Source organism: Neoarius graeffei, chromosome 7, assembly GCF_027579695.1.
Source record: "Neoarius graeffei isolate fNeoGra1 chromosome 7, fNeoGra1.pri, whole genome shotgun sequence".
Classification (NCBI taxonomy): domain Eukaryota; kingdom Metazoa; phylum Chordata; class Actinopteri; order Siluriformes; family Ariidae; genus Neoarius; species Neoarius graeffei.
Window position 1 is genome coordinate 32,094,270 of NC_083575.1, and position 17,758 is coordinate 32,112,027.

Below are 17,758 nucleotides of genomic sequence, written 5' to 3' on the forward strand. Positions count from 1 at the left end.
GGGGGAAGAATGTATAATTGGGTGATGGATTTCTTGAGAGAAAGGAGTATAGAAGTAAGGGTTGGGTCATCTCACTCTAATATTTACTCTATAGAAAATGGAACTCCGCAAGGTAGTGTTTGCAGTCCTATTCTTTTTAATATTAATGGTGAATGGTTGTCTGTGTCTATGTGTCAGCCCTGTGATGACCTGGCGACTTGTCCAGGGTGTACCCCGCCTTTCACCCGTAGTCAGCTGGCTCGTAGGCTCCAGCTTGCCTGCGACCCTGTAGAACAGGATAAAGCGGCTACAGATAATGAGATGAGATGAGGTTGACACTGGAAGGTTTACTGTCATACTCTGATAGACCATCAGCATGGGCCCACCTTATACGATTTCTGAAGTCTACCCAGCTATTTGAAAGCATTTAAGTTTATCTTTTCCCTTTCTCACTTCTGTCTTTTCTTTTTACTTTTATTTTGTTTATTTCCTTTATTTTGGGCGGCACGGTGGTGTAGTGGTTAGCGCTGTCGCCTCACAGCAAGAAGGTCCTGGGTTCGAGCCCCGGGGCCGGCGAGGGCCTTTCTGTGTGGAGTTTGCATGTTCTCCCCGTGACCGCGTGGGTTTCCTCCGGGTGCTCCGGTTTCCCCCCCCCAGTCCAAAGACATGCAGGTTAGGTTAACTGGTGACTCTAAATTGAGCGTAGGTGTGAATGTGAGTGTGAATGGTTGTTTGTGTCTATGTGTCAGCCCTGTGATGACCTGGCGACTTGTCCAGGGTGTACCCCGCCTTTCGCCCGTAGTCAGCTGGGATAGGCTCCAGCTTGCCTGCGACCCTGTAAAAGGATAAAGCGGCTAGAGATAATGAATGAATGAATTTCCTTTATTTTCTTTAACCCCCCATTAATGCGCAAATCCCCATCAATGCTCCGTACCCATAGCCGAAAGTTTACTGTGTTACGCATCTGCAACAGTTGGTGGCGGTAATGCTCCATGTTGGTAGCCAACCGCCAATAAATTTCAAAGAAGAAGAAAAAGAAGCAGAACAATTAGCTTGCAAATCTACTGTCTGATCCACACTCCGGATCAGAAGGTGGCGGTATAACCGCCGCCTTAAAACAAGAAGATGAACCGGAAATAAATACGCTGCGACTTTCCCGGAAGCGTCTATGTTTTTTTTCTAGCTGTGATCCGTTGCAAGGTGAAATAAATTCCAGATTTGTTATTGCTCGTGAATAAAGCTGATAATAAGGAGGAGAATTTCGTGTGCTTTTTAAATTTGATAGAGGTTTTCTTTAAGTTGTTTATAGATAAGCTGTGATGAATTTGTAAGAATCACAGCACACGTGTCAATGGGCCTTTTCATTTTAATTAACACCGGTTAATTAAACAAATTATCTCATACACTGCTGTGATAAGGTTTTACATTATTTTTGTTCCTTTTCTCAGGTTTGCTTTAGATTCTAGTTATGGCTGATGACGGCTCACTAGAGGATTACCCTGCTGAAATTGCTGGATACCTGACTGATTTCTTGACTTCTGTGAGCTCGGTCCAAAATGTGATCCAAACCCTCATGTCTGTGTCGAAGGGCGTCTGCTTAAAGGTTGACTTTATATAAATTTTGCAACAGTCAATACATTTTATGAAATGCATGTATAGGGCAAGCGTGGTTATATGATGCGCGAACTATAAAGTTTAGGACTTTGGACATTAATCTAATTGTTTTGTTCCAGCTTACCCCGCTTGAGCAAGCCAAACTGGACTTAATGTCTGCATATGCCCTCAACTCTTTATTCTGGAGTGCGTATTTCAGCAGTCTTTACAGCACAGTTATTACCCAGGCTTTACGGCAAGTTCTCAACTAATTTCTTTCCCCCCCTTTTCTTTCTTTTTTTTAAATTAGTGTACTTGGTAACACAAGGAGTGAATCCAAAAGATCATGGCATCAAACAGGAGCTGGTAAGAACAAGTGTTTTATTCAGTCTTTGTACTGTGACAGTCTTTTTAAACAGTTAATAAAAGTAACAGTCCATGAACATGAAAATGTAGCTTTTGTGCCTGCTGGCAGGGCTCCCCCTGGGTTCCACTTTTTTCCTTGAAAAATAGTCAAATAAGTATTCGTTGCTTTTCCTTAGTCTGTATTTTTCTTAGTTACCAATTTATCAGAGTGGACTTAATACGGGTTTATATCAGCCAAACTGGCGCAATTCAAGTATTTGTACAGATACAGCTAGGTCTTTCCATTACGCATAAAATTTGGGCTCAGTTCCAGCCTCAAATAAGGGTTGTTTTACAATCAGGGTACGCAAGCTAAAAATCCCATTTAACACTTATTATCTTCAATATCAAAAGGCTTGACTAAATAAACTTGGTTGTTTATTGTAGACCTGTGATAGCTCTATTTACCATGCAAAAAAAAAATTGGTGATAACGTTATTTTTGGTGAATGTATGGCAATATGTCATGTTTAGCAAAATTACTCGTGTCATTTAGAAAAAGTGCTTTTTTGACCACAGGTAGCTCCAAAAGGGATGCACTTAAATCATTCTTTATACCATAAAACACATATTTGGTTCCATATCATTGGAAACATAGTTAAGTTTTAATGTTGAATGCCAGTAAGTTTTCAGACTATTTTGATCAAATTAGTATGTAATTGTGTCAAAAAATGTCCTCTCCGAGACAGCTAATTTTTCAGTATAAAATAACATATCTAAAATGATTTATTTTCATCCTAAATTGTGGTCAAGTTATTGGGACATAAATATTAGAGACAACTAACACAAAGCTTACAGCCTTATATTTAAAATCACTATGGAAGTAGTGGATTCTGAATTGTTAAAAAAAAGTCCTCTCTGAGAATCACTTCATTTGTTTCTCCCATCTTATAGCAGATTACACAAAACTACCATACGCATGTCAAAAAATTACCTGAAATCTGTTCTTTAACTTGTCCTTCACTTAAAAACTGGTACAAGAACCAGTTTGAATCAATTTGAATTTTCGACCCCTGTGAGACAAACTTTGTACCCTGATTGTAAAACAACCTATAAGAGACTTGATTTTGGGCACCCTGTGCACTATCAAGATAAAATAAACCCCTTTTTAGTTTGAACTTGAGGTTATTTTAGCATGGAATTATTCAAAAGTGGTATTAGGGGACTCTTTAGCCTTTATGTCAACAAAACTTGATTTACAGTTGAATAGTCAAGAAGAATCATGGAACAACCAGTGAAGGAATCTGAATTTCCTGTTGATTTACGAGCCAAACACAGAATGACACCATTTTTTTTTTTTTTAAATCATAAGTTAGCTCATGGGTGTTTCTAGCTATTGAAAAGACCAGGACCTCAGTCCAGTTTTCCTGGGGCTTCAATTTTTTTTTTTTTTAAGAGAGATTGGCATCGACATGTTGGGGAAGTTATATCTAACTTTACAAGATATCACCCACAGACATTCAAAGGTTCACATCTTTATTAGTGGTTTTTGCAATGCTCTTTTAAAATGTATGTAGTTCACTTCAGTTTCAGTCTCCTTATTAAGTTACTAGCAGGTTGCCTGGGTTTTGCAAAATTCTGGGTTGCCCCCAGACTTCCATGCCAAATTTGTTGAAGATCTGTCGAGAAATGTTAACCCAAGACAAATGAAAATCCAAACATCCACCACCCAGGGGCCCACTGGGGACCCCCTGGGGCCTGTACATGAGTTGTTTGTATCTGTAAAATTCCAGGTCATCCCCGGACCTACTTGCCAAATTTGGTGAAAATCCATCGAGAAGTGGTGACATTAGCTCGACAAACAAACTTTGCCGCTTATTATATAGATTATCAACACCCATAATGTCTCAGGAAACTGAGGCATGTGCCAGTTGACTAGTAGATATTACTTGTAAAATTTATCAGTTTAATAAAAATCTCATTTCTCACTTGCATATCTCTCCTTTAGGACCATAAAGAAATATTCTAAGCAACATTATTATATTACAACATTCAAAACCCCAGATGACATCAAAGTCAGTTGTTTTCTATTAATCTCACTGTTTTTGAGGGCGAAAATACCTGGGGCTATAGCCCTTTAGTGATGGGGTCTAACAACGCCATGGCGTTGGCTACGGGGACTCAACACACCATGCTGCCCGAAACATGGCTCTCTTCATTTGCTTGCCAGCGGGAACCCTGTATTGGGTACTACTGTAATGAGAGAGCAAGTTTTAATGCACCAAGGGATATTGATCTTGATTATACCTCATAATGTTACTCATTTATCAAGCTGGATACCAATGGATTTAAGGTGTCTACACATCAGGTGCAAGATGAAATTGCTATGCAAAAATGCAAAAAAAAGTGTACGAAATTGTGTAGAGTATGCACACAGTCTAATGCGAATTTCTTTTAATATTTTGCGTTCGATTTTGTGCTTGTTGCATGCTGGTTTCATGCTGCGACTGTCAGTAGTGTACTGAGTGAATGCTGTAGTTATCTAGTAGTGAAGACACCATTATAGACATGCTTTCAAGAACGAGAAAGTTTAGGGTACATCCCTTGTTGGAACAGAGACCACAACAGGGAGAGTTTCATAATCTCATTCAAGAGCTGAAGCTGAGGAATGGGATGTTGGGTAAAAAGATAAATGGGCTGCTTACCAATTTTGCTCGCTTTTGCTGCTTGTCTATTGTATGACATTGGTCAGGTACGAAATAAATTTGGAAAAACTAACTCTTGTGCTGGAGTGTGTAAATTTATGGATATGCTAATGTAAACATCAACATGATGGACTTCAATTCATAACATTAAAACCACTGGCCTACCTAAACATTGTTGTAAAAATTGTAATTAAATAACATGCATACCAGCTAGTGCTGGGACGTATACCGGGTTATCTAGTGTACCAGTTATTTCCCGTACAGTATGAATTTTTCATATTTCACTGTCCTGTAGTGTAGCTGAAACAGATGTAACACTTCAATAGGGAGCAATTTATAGAATATTGTTCACTGCTAGAAATGCTATGGAGTACTGTACAAATTGTATTGAGAAGGAACCCCTGTTTATTGTGCATACCCTTCTTACTAATGGTTATAACTTTACCCACAGCTTACTCTTGTCATGCATCTCCCCACCTCTTTGAGCACTGTGCAGGCTTTGCACTACAGAGTACACTTATCAGTCGTCTCCTTTCATCTCAAGCCATTGGTTTGTTCCCTGTTATCACAGTCACCTGTCTCTGTTTAACCCCAATTATTTTGTCCATTTATACGGTGTGATTGCTAGTCTGTCTTTGTGAAGTATGCGTGCTGCATGAGTAGTTCCCTAGCCTCTTTAATAGTTTTCTGATTCCCGTTTTTGACCTTGTTCTCACTCAAGTTTTTTCCCATAGTTTTGTCTCTGCCAATATGTCTGATTGACCATGACTTTCCCTCATGTGTTGCATCCTTCTTATTTACCCCACAATCCTCATCTGTGACAGAATACTTTGCTGCCATCATGGATGCAAGTCCAGGAATTGGAGAGGTTTATTAGAAAAATCAGGAAAACAAATCCAACATGCAGTTCCAAATCCAATTGTGCCGTTGCTCTCGGACTTCATCAAACATTATTTCAAATGCATGAATTTATTGCCAAGTCCATAAGTATTTGGACAATGACAATTTTTTTTGTGACTTTTGCCTCTGCACACTACTACAATGGATTTGAAATGAAGCGATCAATATGTGATTGAAGTGTAGATGTCGTTCAGCTTTATTCCAAAGGGGTTTAATAAAAATACTGCATCAGTTGTTTAGGAACTGCAGCCAACTTCACACAGTCCCTCCATTTTCACAGGCTCAAAAGCAATTGGACAATTGACTTGTAATGTAATGTTTCATGGCCAGGTGTAGTCTGTTTCCTGACAAAAGTGGATTATTACAGGACAGATTCAGGAAATAAAAGGTCTGGAGTTGATTCCAAGTGTTGAATTTGCATTTGGCAGCTGTTCATGGGAACTCTTAGTAAGTGGTTCAAAAAATATTCTTGAACCATATCTAAGGAACATCACATAGCACAACATTAAGTTTGCTGGAAAGATTGGTATTTCAAACTAAAAACCTGTGGCAGAGAATAATAGTGTTTTTTTTTTTTTTTTGTTTTTTTTTAACAAGCTTGGTGTTTTAATTTAAAATAATTCTCAGCATTATTCTTTCCTGTATTTGCTGATTATTTTAGACCATTGATGTAGCAACCTTGGATGTTGCATTTGGCTAAAACTAACTTGTTCAAGTCGTATAACTCCCTCTTGGTGGTGGTAAATTTTCAGACTGTTCTTGTTTAATTTAAGTGTTCAGAAATTGTGAAAATGCAGGTGAAGGTAAGCTGGTTAGTTTAGTTTATAACTGTGCAATACTGTTTCACTTCTTTGTTTGTTCACTTTTTTATATTTTTTATTTATTTAAAAAAACCAGTTGGATTTGTAACTGAACTATTGATTTAGTGTTAAGACTGTTGTTCTATTCCCTAACTGTTACATTATATGGCCACTAGATGGTACTGTTTAAATTTAAAGTCTTCCTTGATTTGAGTGTTGGAGTCACATGATAAGGGTTAGAGGTCAGTGCAGCTGTAATTTGAGAATTTTAATCTCTGTCCATCCTCACAATTTGTGCTTTGGACGACATTGTGAGGTAGAATTTTGCACATTATATTTTTGTCACAGAATGAGTTATTTTTCTTAACTTTTGCAAAATTAGTTACATGGGTTGCTTCTCCTAATTCTCTGTCGATATTGCTTTGTACAATCAGCTGTGTGGCATATATACATACTGATATATTGGAACCATTCCTTTGAGATTCTGGCCCATGTTGACGTTTGTGTCATGCAATTCCTGCAGATTTTCATACTGCGAGTCTCCCATTCTATCATATGTTCTCTTTGATTCAAATCTGGTGACTGGGAAGGTTGCTGAAGAACAATGAAGAACTCACTTTTTTTTTTTTTTAAAGATATTTTTTGGGCTTTTTTCACCTTTATTGGATAGGACAGTGTAGAGACAGGAAATGAGCAGGAGAGAGAGAGACGGGGAGGGATCGGGAAATGACCTCGGGTCGGAATCGAACCCGGGTCCCTGGATTTATGGTGTGGTGCCTTATCCACCTGAGCCACAACACTCCCTCACTGTCATGTTTTTGAAACCAGTTTGAGATGACTTTTTTTCTTTGTGGCATTATCTTATTGGATGTAGCGATTAGAAGATGGTTGCATTGTAGCCATGAAGAGAAGCTCATGGTCGGCAAAAACTCAAATAGGCTGTGACATTCAAGTGATGATTGATTGGTATTAATGGACCCAAAGTGTGCCAAGAAAACATTCCTCACGCCAATACACCACCTCTACCAGCCTGCACTGTTGACCAAAGACAGGTTCAGTCCATGGATTGTGCTGCTCATGCTGCATTCTGACTTTACCTTCTGTATTCCTTAGCAGAAATTCAGATTCATCAAACCAGGTTACATTTTTCCAGGCTACAGTTTTGGTGAGTCTGTGCTCACTGTAGCCTCAGCTTTTTGTTTTGGGGCTGACAGAAGAGGAACCTGACGTGGTCTTTTGCTGTTGTATCCCATTTGCCTGAAGGTGTGACATGTTGTGCAATCTGGGATGCTTTTCTGCTCACCACAATTGAGGAGTTATCTTCCGAGTTACTGTAGCCATTGTCAGTTTGAACCAGTCTGGCCCAGACCTCCCAGGTGACCTGCAAAATAATATCCAAAACAGCTGACCCACCAAGATATGAGAACCCGTATCAGAAAAATCTAGAGTAATGTCAATGATCTGTCAGGATTTATAGCAGAGGGAAGCAAAGCTCCATACTGAAGAGAATATGGTAATGCATCAACCTGATTTTTGATGGCTTTTGTGACCGTAGGGTAACCGATAAGTGCAAGGCAACATCTTCAACACTTGACTGTTGGACAGTGAAATCTTTATCTAAAAGCTTTTTTAAATTTGCTTTTTTTCTTTTTTAAAAAAAAAAATGTATTCTACGTGCAAACTTGCCGATAAGTGTTTTTGGACCGATTAACAGCTTATGAAATGAGTGTGTACAGGCCCTAAAAAGTGAACTTTTGGTAGCACAAACTGCTGAAAAAATTAATGCTGGCACTTTTTTTTTTGGCCAGTATTAACTTTATCAGCAGTTTGTGCTACAGTAGCTCTTCTGTGGGATTGGATCATGTGGGCTAGCCTTCATGCGCCATACAAGTCAAGGAGTCTTTGACACCCATGACCCTGTCACTGGTTCACCAGTTGTCCTTCCTTGGACCACTTTTGTTTGGTAGTAACCATTGCATACCAGGACCATCCTGCAAGATGTGCCATTTTGCAGATGCTCAGACCCAGTCATCTAGCCATCACAATTTGGCCCTTGTCAAAGTTGCTTAGATCCTTACGCTTGCCCATTTTTTTTCTGCTTCCAACATATCAACTTCAGGAACTGAACTCTTGCTGCCTAGTGTATCCCATGCCTCGACAGGTGCCACTGTAATGAAATGATCAATGTTATTCACGTCACCTGTCAGCGGTCATAATGATATCGCTGATCTGTGTGTGTGTGTGTGTGTGTGTACACTAGTGCATCTCAATTAGAATATCATGAAAAAGTTCAGTATTTTCCATCGGTTATTTGTGATAGTGGAAATGTAATATATGCCAGACTTATTACATGTAAACTGAAGTGTTTCAAGCATTTTTCTATTTTAATTTTGATAATTATGGCTTACGGTGCAGCAAAAAAAAAAATTCAAAATGAGTTTTATTTCAAGTTTGAGTAAAACAGTGTAAATACCATGCATCTCTCGGTCTAGTTCAGTACACACAGCCACAATCATGGAAGACTGCTGACTTGACAGTTGTTCAGAAGCCAATCACTGACACCCTCCACAAGGAGGGTAAGCCACTGAAGGTCATTGCTGAAAAGGCTCGCTGGAAAAGGTACAGAAGCAACAGGGATTACTGCAGCCTTGAGAGGATAGTCCAGGAAATTATATTCAAGAACTTGGGAGAGCTTCACAAGACTAAGGCTGGTGTTAGTGTATCAAGAGCCACTCCACACAGACTTCAGCAAAGGGGCTACAACTGTTGCATTTGTAATATCAAGCCACTCCTGAACCAGCGACAATGTCAGAAGCGTCTTACTTGGGTTAATAAGAGAAAGAACTGGACTGTTGCGTAGTGGTTCAAGGTCCTCTTTTCAGATGAAATTAAGTTTTGCATTTCGTTTGGAAATCAAGATCCAAAAGTCTGGAGGAAGAGTGGAGAGGCACAGAATCCAAGGAGTTTGAAGTCCATTGTGAAGTTTCCACAGTCTGTGATGATTTGGGGTGCCATGTCATCTGCTGGTTTTGGTCTCCTGTGTTTTATCAAGTCCAAAGTCAATGCAGCCATCTACCAGGAGATTTTAGAGCACTTCATGCTTCCATCTGCTGACAAGCTTTTATGGAGATGTCAATTTCCTTTTCCAGCAGGACTTGGCACCTGCCCACAGTGCCAAAACTACTACCAAATTGCTTACTGATCATGATATGACTGTGCTTGATTGGCCAGCCAACTCGCCTGACCTGAACCCCATAGAGAATCTATGGGGTATTGTCAAGAGGAAGATGAGAAACACCTTAGCCAGAAATACAGGCAAGCTGAAGGCCGCTATCAAAGCGACCTGGGCTTCAGTAAGACCCAGAGTGCCACAAGCTCATTGTCTCCATGCCACGCCGCAGTAATTCGTGGTAAAAGGAACCCCGACCAAGTATTGAGTGTATAAATGAACATACTTTTCAGAAGTTGGACATTTCTGTATTTTAAATACTTTTTTGATTTCTTAGGAAATATTCTAATAATTTTCAATATTGGATTTCTGATTTTCATGAGATATAAGCCATAATCAAAATTAAAACAAAAAAGCTCGAAATATTTCACTGTGTGTAATGAATATCGAATATATGAAAGTTTACCTTTGAGTTAACTTGTGAAAAAAAAAACCTTTTCCATGATATTCTAATTGTTTTGTGATGTGCTAGTACATATATTACGCGCACACATTTAGGGCCTGTGTGTCTTCTGGTATGTATGGGGTTTGCTGATTCAGCACTTCTGCTGGTCATGCTGACAAGTGATGAATGAAATCTGGTCTTTTCATTCACAACAGTCTGACTACACAACCACTTCTGAAACTGGTTTTTGGCATTTCGCATGCTGAGATTTTTCCGATTGCTTTGACGGGGCCTGTGAGTTTCAAGCCTACATGTGTGTATATATCAGGGCTCGAAATTTGCGGTGGTCCGATCGCCCAAGGTGACTTAATTTTTCATTTGGCGGGTAATTCCTGTCACTAGCCAGCCGGGCTGGCTAGTTGAAAATAAAAAATATATATGAAGCGAAGATTCAGACTAGGGCTGTGCGATACATCGAATATACTCGATATATCTCGGAAAATTCTGTGTGAGACATAAAATTATTATATTGTAACTATCGAGTATTTTATGGTCATCTGCTGACTTGCGTTTGTTTCGTGTTTGTTTAAAACCTTTTCCGGTGGTTTTCTCCCTGTCCCTCAGGCAGTAACATGAGAGGCCGCCTAAGGGTAAAAAAAACAATAACGTCATACACTTTCCAACCAATCCCGGGCGACATCTAGGTGCTGAAAGGAACTTGCGGGAAGATTTCCTAGTTTCGGTTTACAGTGCTGACTCAGTTTGTGCGGTTGCTTGTGTTGCATAGGCTTCTGTGTAAGCTCTGTCAATTTCAGCGACAAATTAAAAATGGAAGCGGATGAATTGGTTCCTAAAAGAACTAGTAAGGGGTCAGTCATCTGGCATTTTTATGGATATCGCAAGGAGGATGTGGAACAGCAAATGCCAATTTGTAAAGTGTGAAAAAAAAAAAAAAAACCCTGTCATCACGAAAGGCAGCAGCACTACAAGGCATTTTGGACATAATTTGGGTGCTATAGTCATGATAGTAAGTATGTTTGTTTTCAATACTCACACAAAGTTGCCAAGTTTTCCAATATATTATTACTTGTTGATTATATTATGGTGGTCTGTGTTCTCATTTATGTATTTAACAACAGTATCAAAATACTCGGGTCTTGAAATAAATGCACATTAGTCGTGAACAACAGTAACTACTCTCTTTTTTGCGTTATTTTTGACAGAAGTAAAATTCCTACATGAACACATTTTGGCTAGTTGATTTTCTGTTTGGCAAGTTACTTTGGAGGGTAACTAGTCCGGCTGGCTGGTGAAAAAATATATGAATTTGGAGATATATATATAAAAAATATGACCACTGCTCTCATTGCATGTATGCACATGTGAGAACAAATCATACATACTGACTGTATAGAAAGCTTTGCCTGGCTGGTCTTTCACAGGCTGTATACATGGAAATGCAAAACGCCACTCTTTACTGATCTTTTAGAATGCACACTTTTTTTTCCTTTGGTGTACTTGGTCCATCATAATCTGACAAGATTACACAAATGACTGATCACGCAGGTGAGATATAAATCATGCATGAACTTATTTCTAAGATCTAAGCCTAATGCTTAAAGTTCCATTTATATTCAAAAGAGGTCTATTTGTTGGAAGCATTTCCAGTGTTTTCATATCTAAAATCTAGATCTGCATCTGATGGATTCTAGTGTGGGCCTATAATAGCCTAATGTCTGTAATGATCCAAGACTAATTTGTGATTAATCAAGTGTCAAGGTCGTTGCCCTGTCAAAATGGATACTGCTCAGGGCTGAGAAACACGTTTAGCGCTGTTATAAACTGTCAGTAGATACATGATCCACTTCCAAGTTCTGATATCAATATAAATGTCAAAATAAGCTGAAATGCTTGGAAATTGCATATTTCAATGCTTTTAAAAAAAAATTCTGGGGAACACCCTTAGACCCCCAAAGGGAGAATACCCCCACCCCCCGGGCAGCTTTGCTGCTGCTGTCACTTCAGAAATGGAGCAGCATTAGGAAGTTGGAAACGTGGAACTTATGCTGGCCATTCCCTGTTGACCTCTCTCATAAACAATGTGATTCTGTTTGCTGAACTGTGCCATTCTGAGTAAATTCTAGGAAGTGTGCGTGTGGTCCCAGGAGATCGGCAGTTCTAAAAATGGTCAAACCAGCCCATTTGGCACCAACAGTCATACTGTGGTCAAAATTACTGAGCTCACATTTTCCCCATTCTCATGGTTAATGTGAATATTACCTGAAGCTGCTGGCCTGTCTCTGCATGATTTTATGCATTTCGCTGCTTCCACACAAGTGGCTGATTTTTGGATAACTACATGAAATGAGTAGGTGTACAGGCGTTCAAGTGCTCAAGGAGTACACATATAGTGGTTTACCAATAAATATTGAAATCCTATGATAGGAAAAAATATATTGTGATAAGACTACTGGCCATGATTTTTGCACCTCGTTTATGGTTACTGAACACTAACAAACATGAACTTGATAATGGGTTTTGCCAAAATGCTGAAGCTTTAATACTTGGCTATAACACTACATAACATGGTGTTAAGTGCTGGCGTTAAATGCTAGCTTTATGTATTGATTGATTGACTGACTGACTGACTGACTGACTGATTACTTTATTCTGAACAATAAAGAAGATATAAAAATAAAAATTTAAATAAAAAAAATACAATAATCAAAACATCATAAACAAACAGTATCTTTTAAGGACATGTAAAATCCATTTGAGACATGCTTATTAATTAGAATTTTATCAATAACTTGAAAATCAAATCGCACTTAATTTTTCACTCCACAGGAGAGAATCCGAACCTACATGAACCGGATAAAGGAGATGACACAGAAGAAACCAACAGCTCGGCTGGCCAAAGATGCGGCATCTCGTTTTGTCAGGAATGCACTGTGGGATGGAGATGATGCCAAAACCAAAAACCGCATGGTGCAGCACAGCAAAGCCAAGAAAAGGAAACTGAGTTGAGGAGCACAGAGACTGCTGGGACTGTACAATACAAATGCACACACTGTCTTCATCATTGGTGTGCTTTCTCACGTCAGCCATTTCTTCTTCTTAGGCCTCTGTTTTGCTGAGCAGCAGATTGATGTTTGGTGTTTGTCTGAAATGTAATTTTCTTGACTGACTTTTTTTATGATAAGATCGCAATGGGAAGTATTTTCAAATAGCCTACATAAAGTTGTAATGTTTGTCATGCAGAGTTTTTTTTTTTGGTTAAGGTATCCAAGTAAAAGTTCAGATCTGCATACATCAGTTCTTGAAATGCTGATTTTAGTTCTTTCTTTTATGAGAATCTGGATACAAACAAAAGTCAAGCTCTGGTTTTTTTTTTTTTTTTTTTACGTTTTTTTATTCCAATTATGTTGTGGGGTGTTTTTAAAAAAATATTTTTAAACGCTACTTTCACTTCATTGTAGGTGGATGTGAAAACATGAAAGTATAATCATGCTTTTCTTTTTTCTGCAGTAAATGCTTTGGGGTGGAGGTAGAATACACACTGCATGGGAGGCCAGTCCAGTGCAGGATGCCATGCACACACATTTGCAGGCTTGTGCACCTACCAGTAAGCTTTTTGGAAGTGGTAGGAAACTAGAGAAGCTAGAAGCAGCCCATACCATGGGCAAGCAGAGAAATGATAGAACACTCCACACAGTAACTTATGCTTAGGCTTGACCTGGGGACTGTGGTGCTGCTCAAAGTAAAATTAGGCACCAACTGTATTTTTAATTTAACATAGTTAATGTATTGAAAGAATTGGTCAGTTTTAGCATCTAAAAAGTGTTTTTAAAAAAATCTGATAATCTCTATAATGGTGTGAGTGTGAATGGTTGTCTGTGTCAGCCCTGTGATGACCTGGCGACTTGTCCAGGGTGTACCCCGCCTTTCGCCCGTAGTCAGCTGGGATAGGCATGGTAGCCGCGGGGTCTTAAGTCTTAAATTTAATATTCCAAAATTAAGGCCTTAAAAAGTCTTAAATTGCTTTGCCCAAGTCTTAATTTTTTTAAACAAAGGTCTTAAATTTACTCATACTATTCTACAATGTGAAAATGTGGGTGCGTAACATCAGTGAATTTCTTGGAGTATGCGCAAAGAAAGAAACAATATTGATACATTTTCATGCCGGCGCAATCGTCGGAGTCCGTGGTGGAGAGGAGACTCCGCAAATCGCAGCATGGGGAAGTGTCGTTTTAATCAGCAGCAGCGATGGGAATAACGGCGTTAGAAATTAACGGCGTTTCTTTTTTTAGTAACGAGTAATCTAACTAATTACTTTTTACATCGTTATAACGCCGTTCCAGTTACTTACAATAAAATACTATGCGTTACTTTATTTACGCTGTTTTCATCTGGCACGCTGCTCGTTCAGCCTTTCTTTACTCTGCTTTAGTGTGGGGCGGGGAGATGCAAGACAACGATACAGTAAGCCAATCAGAGTAGATTTGGACAACGTACGTAGGTAGGCCACGCCTACGGCACTACTGCGCACACTTTCAATCAGAAGACACAGCGATGGCGAGCGGTCAGCCCAACACTGTGCTTTCAAATTGGAAATACAGCCGTTACTTTTCATTACTTGAAATAAAAGGCAAAAATGTATACGTGCAATGCACATTATGTCGAGGAACAAAGCGTTTGTCCTCATCAGTGGCCAGTAATTAGTAACAATTTTAATATCTACGAAAATATATTAAATTTGATAGATGTCTTATCACATTGTCCCACAAAAATATTAATATAGTGTAAATAATGTTACTGATTAGTTCTGTTAAGTGTCCATTTCAGTCATTAAACACATTTCACTTTTATGATTACACTAATTGAATTTGATTTTTTTTTTTTTTTGGGACCTAATGTAACAGATTAATTACTTTCCCTGGTAATTAGTTACTTTAATGACAAAGTAACTCCGTTACTCAGTTACTTTTTGGGAAAAGTAACTAGTAACTATAACTAATTACTTTTTGAAAGTAACGTGCCCAACACTGAGAAAGATATCGTGATTGGGTGAGGGAGGTTCCTGGAAGCGACGTTGAAGCAAGATGCTGTGTTTGTCGAAAGACCTTCAAGTTGTCCACTATAGGTCATTTCACTTTAGAGTCTCACATGAAGAGCTCAAAGCACATTGCATCTGCACTCCACCGCCACCAGCCCATCGCTCAGTTCTGCACGGTTCAATCTACGAATGCACCTGGAGTTGGCACTAACACCACTGTTGAATGTCAGCAGCAGCAGCCAAGCCAGACATCATCGGCAAGGCTAGCAACAACACAAGGGCCGAGCAGTGGCATGATGGGTGTCGGTGGAACTCCGACACTTCGGGCAGAGGTGCTCTGGATTTTAAAAACAATTACGGAACACCACTCGTACAGCTCGAATGAGGGCATAAGCGAACTCTTTAAGGCTATGTTCCCGGACTCGGAAGTTGCTCCAACATTCTCCTGTGGAAAAAAAAAAAAAAGTCTCGCATAACAAAATTCAGTCTTGCTCCTTATATAACAAAGGAGTTGGTCAAAGATGTTAACGAGGCAAGTGGTGGATTCGTCGTAATGTTCGACGAAAGTCTAAAGACGACGAAAAGTAAACAAATGGACCACTCTCCTATCTGTCTCTCTCTTATACTCTCTCATATATCTGTCTATCGCTCGCTCTCTCCTGTCTGTCTATCTCCTATCTATCTGTCGGTCTGTCTCTCTCTCTTAACTGTCTACCACTCTCTGTCCTATCCATCTGTAAATCTCACTATTCTATATCTTTTTTTTTTATCTTTCCTCTCCTCTCTCCTATCTATCTCTTGTCTGTCTACCACTCTCTTTATATTATGTCTATCGCTCTCTCCTATCAATCTCTTATCTCTCTTCCCATCTATCCCCCTCGTCTCTTATCTATCCACCTCCACATCTGTCTTCCCTCCCTCCCTTGTTTACTAGGAGTATTTACATTTCTTTTTATTCTTCAAAATGTAAAATGGTTGAAGCAAGTTGAATGCTGGGAAACTAAGACAAAGAGTTTGTCTGTTTATCATCTCTGGGTGCATGGTCATAATTAGTTTAGAGACAGTTCTTTAGGCCTTGAGTTGGGCCCTCGGTTTGGGTTTTTGACTGGTGAGTGCACACCTTTTGTACCAATGTATTGGTACGCCAATTGCATTTTTGTGCACCTTTAAGAGACTTTAGGCTTACCTCTTTTCTATCCATCTATCTCTCTCTCTTCCCATCTATCCCCCTCGTCTCTTATCTATCTATGCCCCTCTGTATCTCTCTCCTTCCCTCATTTACAAGGGTACAAAATGTAAAATGGTTGAAGCAAGTGCTGGGAAACCAAGACAAAGAGTTTGTCTGTTTAGAGTGTTGTGAATGTTTTGATATTTTATAAAAAAAAAAATACCCACATCACTTTATTTTAAGTATTATCTCTGGGTGCATGGTCATAATTAGTTCAGAGACAGTTCTTTAGGCCTCGAGTTGGGCCCTCAGTTTGGCTTTTTGACTGGTGAGTGCACACCTTTTGGCATTAATGTGTTGGTATGCCTATTGCATTTTTGTGTACCTTTTAAGGCCATGACTTGGACCCTATGTTGTGCTCCTTTCTTCCAGGTTTAGACTTGTTTTTTTTTTGTCTTGAATGTGAAGATTTGACAAGCAATGCACATAATGACTTTTATATTGCACATATACTTTTACTTTATATAAAAGTATATAACTTTTATACTAAAAGTATTTTTACTTGAAACATTTGTCATTATTGGGAATTTGATCTGGTGTTCTACGACCGCATAATGGGTGTGATGTAGGTCTTAATTCTCATTTAAGTGGTCTTAAAAAGGTCTTAAAGTCTTAAATTTATGGTGGTCAAACCTGGGGAAACCCTGGATAGGCTCCAGCTTGCCTGCGACCCTGTAGAACAGGATAAAGCGGCTAGAGATAATGAGATGAGAATCTCTATAATGAGCTGTGAATGGCTTTTCAGTACCCTTGATTCAAAAGACTTCAAGTGACCCAGAAATAACAGAATGTGGCAAATTATTTTATCCAAACTTTGACCAAAAATACCATTTTGAAACGTGTATATGCACGTGTTAATTATAAATAAAACACACACATTGTATAATATAAAATTTATACATTTTGTGTGTATACTAGTGCATCTCAAAAAATTAGAATATTGTGAAAAAGTTCAATATTTTCCATCAGTTATTTAAGAAGGTGAAAGTTGTATATTATAGACTCATTACACATAAACTAAAATGTTTCAAGCATTTTTCCATTTTAATCAGTATGGCATAGTACAAAAACAAAAAAAACCCATCTCAAAATATTAGAATATTTAATTTCGAGTTTGAGTAAAACAGTATGAACACAGTATCTCTCGGTCTAGTTCAGTACACACAACCACAATCATGGGGAAGGCTGCTGACTTGACTGTTGTCCAGAAGATGATCACTGATGCCCTCCACAAGGAGGGTAAGCCACAAAAGGTCATTGCTGAAAAGGGTGGCTGGAAAAGGTGCACAAGCAACAGGGATGGCCGCAGTCTTGAGAGGATTGTCAAGAAAAATTGATTCGAGAACTTGGGAGAACTTCACAAGGAGTGGACTGAGGCTGGTGTCAGTGTATCAAGACCCATCACGAACAGACATTTTCAAGAAAGGGGATACAACTTTCGCATTCCTAATATCAAGCTACTCCTGAGCCAGAGACGATGTCAGAAGTGTCTTATCTGGGCTAAGGAGAGAAAGAAAATGGACAGTTGCTCAGTGGTCC

At 39.1% G+C, this 17,758-nt stretch overlaps 1 protein-coding gene across 1 annotated transcript; it reads left to right on the forward strand.

Annotated features, from left to right (window-relative positions):
- The first annotated feature begins 1,080 nt into the window (after positions 1-1,080).
- On the forward strand, positions 1,081-16,727 carry c1d (C1D nuclear receptor corepressor). Its single transcript, XM_060925523.1, has 5 exons — positions 1,081-1,179; positions 1,428-1,582; positions 1,713-1,779; positions 1,883-1,938; positions 12,783-16,727. The coding sequence occupies exons 2-5, from the start codon at positions 1,448-1,450 to the stop codon at positions 12,960-12,962; spliced, it is 438 nt and encodes a 145-aa protein (XP_060781506.1). The 5' UTR covers positions 1,081-1,179; positions 1,428-1,447; the 3' UTR covers positions 12,963-16,727.
- Positions 16,728-17,758: the final 1,031 nt, after the last annotated feature.

Bases quoted from the DNA above. Each gene is read 5' to 3' on its own strand.
- c1d (XM_060925523.1), top strand. From the start codon at position 1,448: ATGGCTGATGACGGCTCACTAGAGGATTACCCTGCTGAAATTGCTGGA. The intron at 1,583-1,712 runs GTTGACTTTATA...GTTTTGTTCCAG, and splicing joins CGAAGGGCGTCTGCTTAAAG to CTTACCCCGCTTGAGCAAGC. The intron at 1,780-1,882 runs GTGCGTATTTCA...TTTTTAAATTAG, and splicing joins CCTCAACTCTTTATTCTGGA to TGTACTTGGTAACACAAGGA.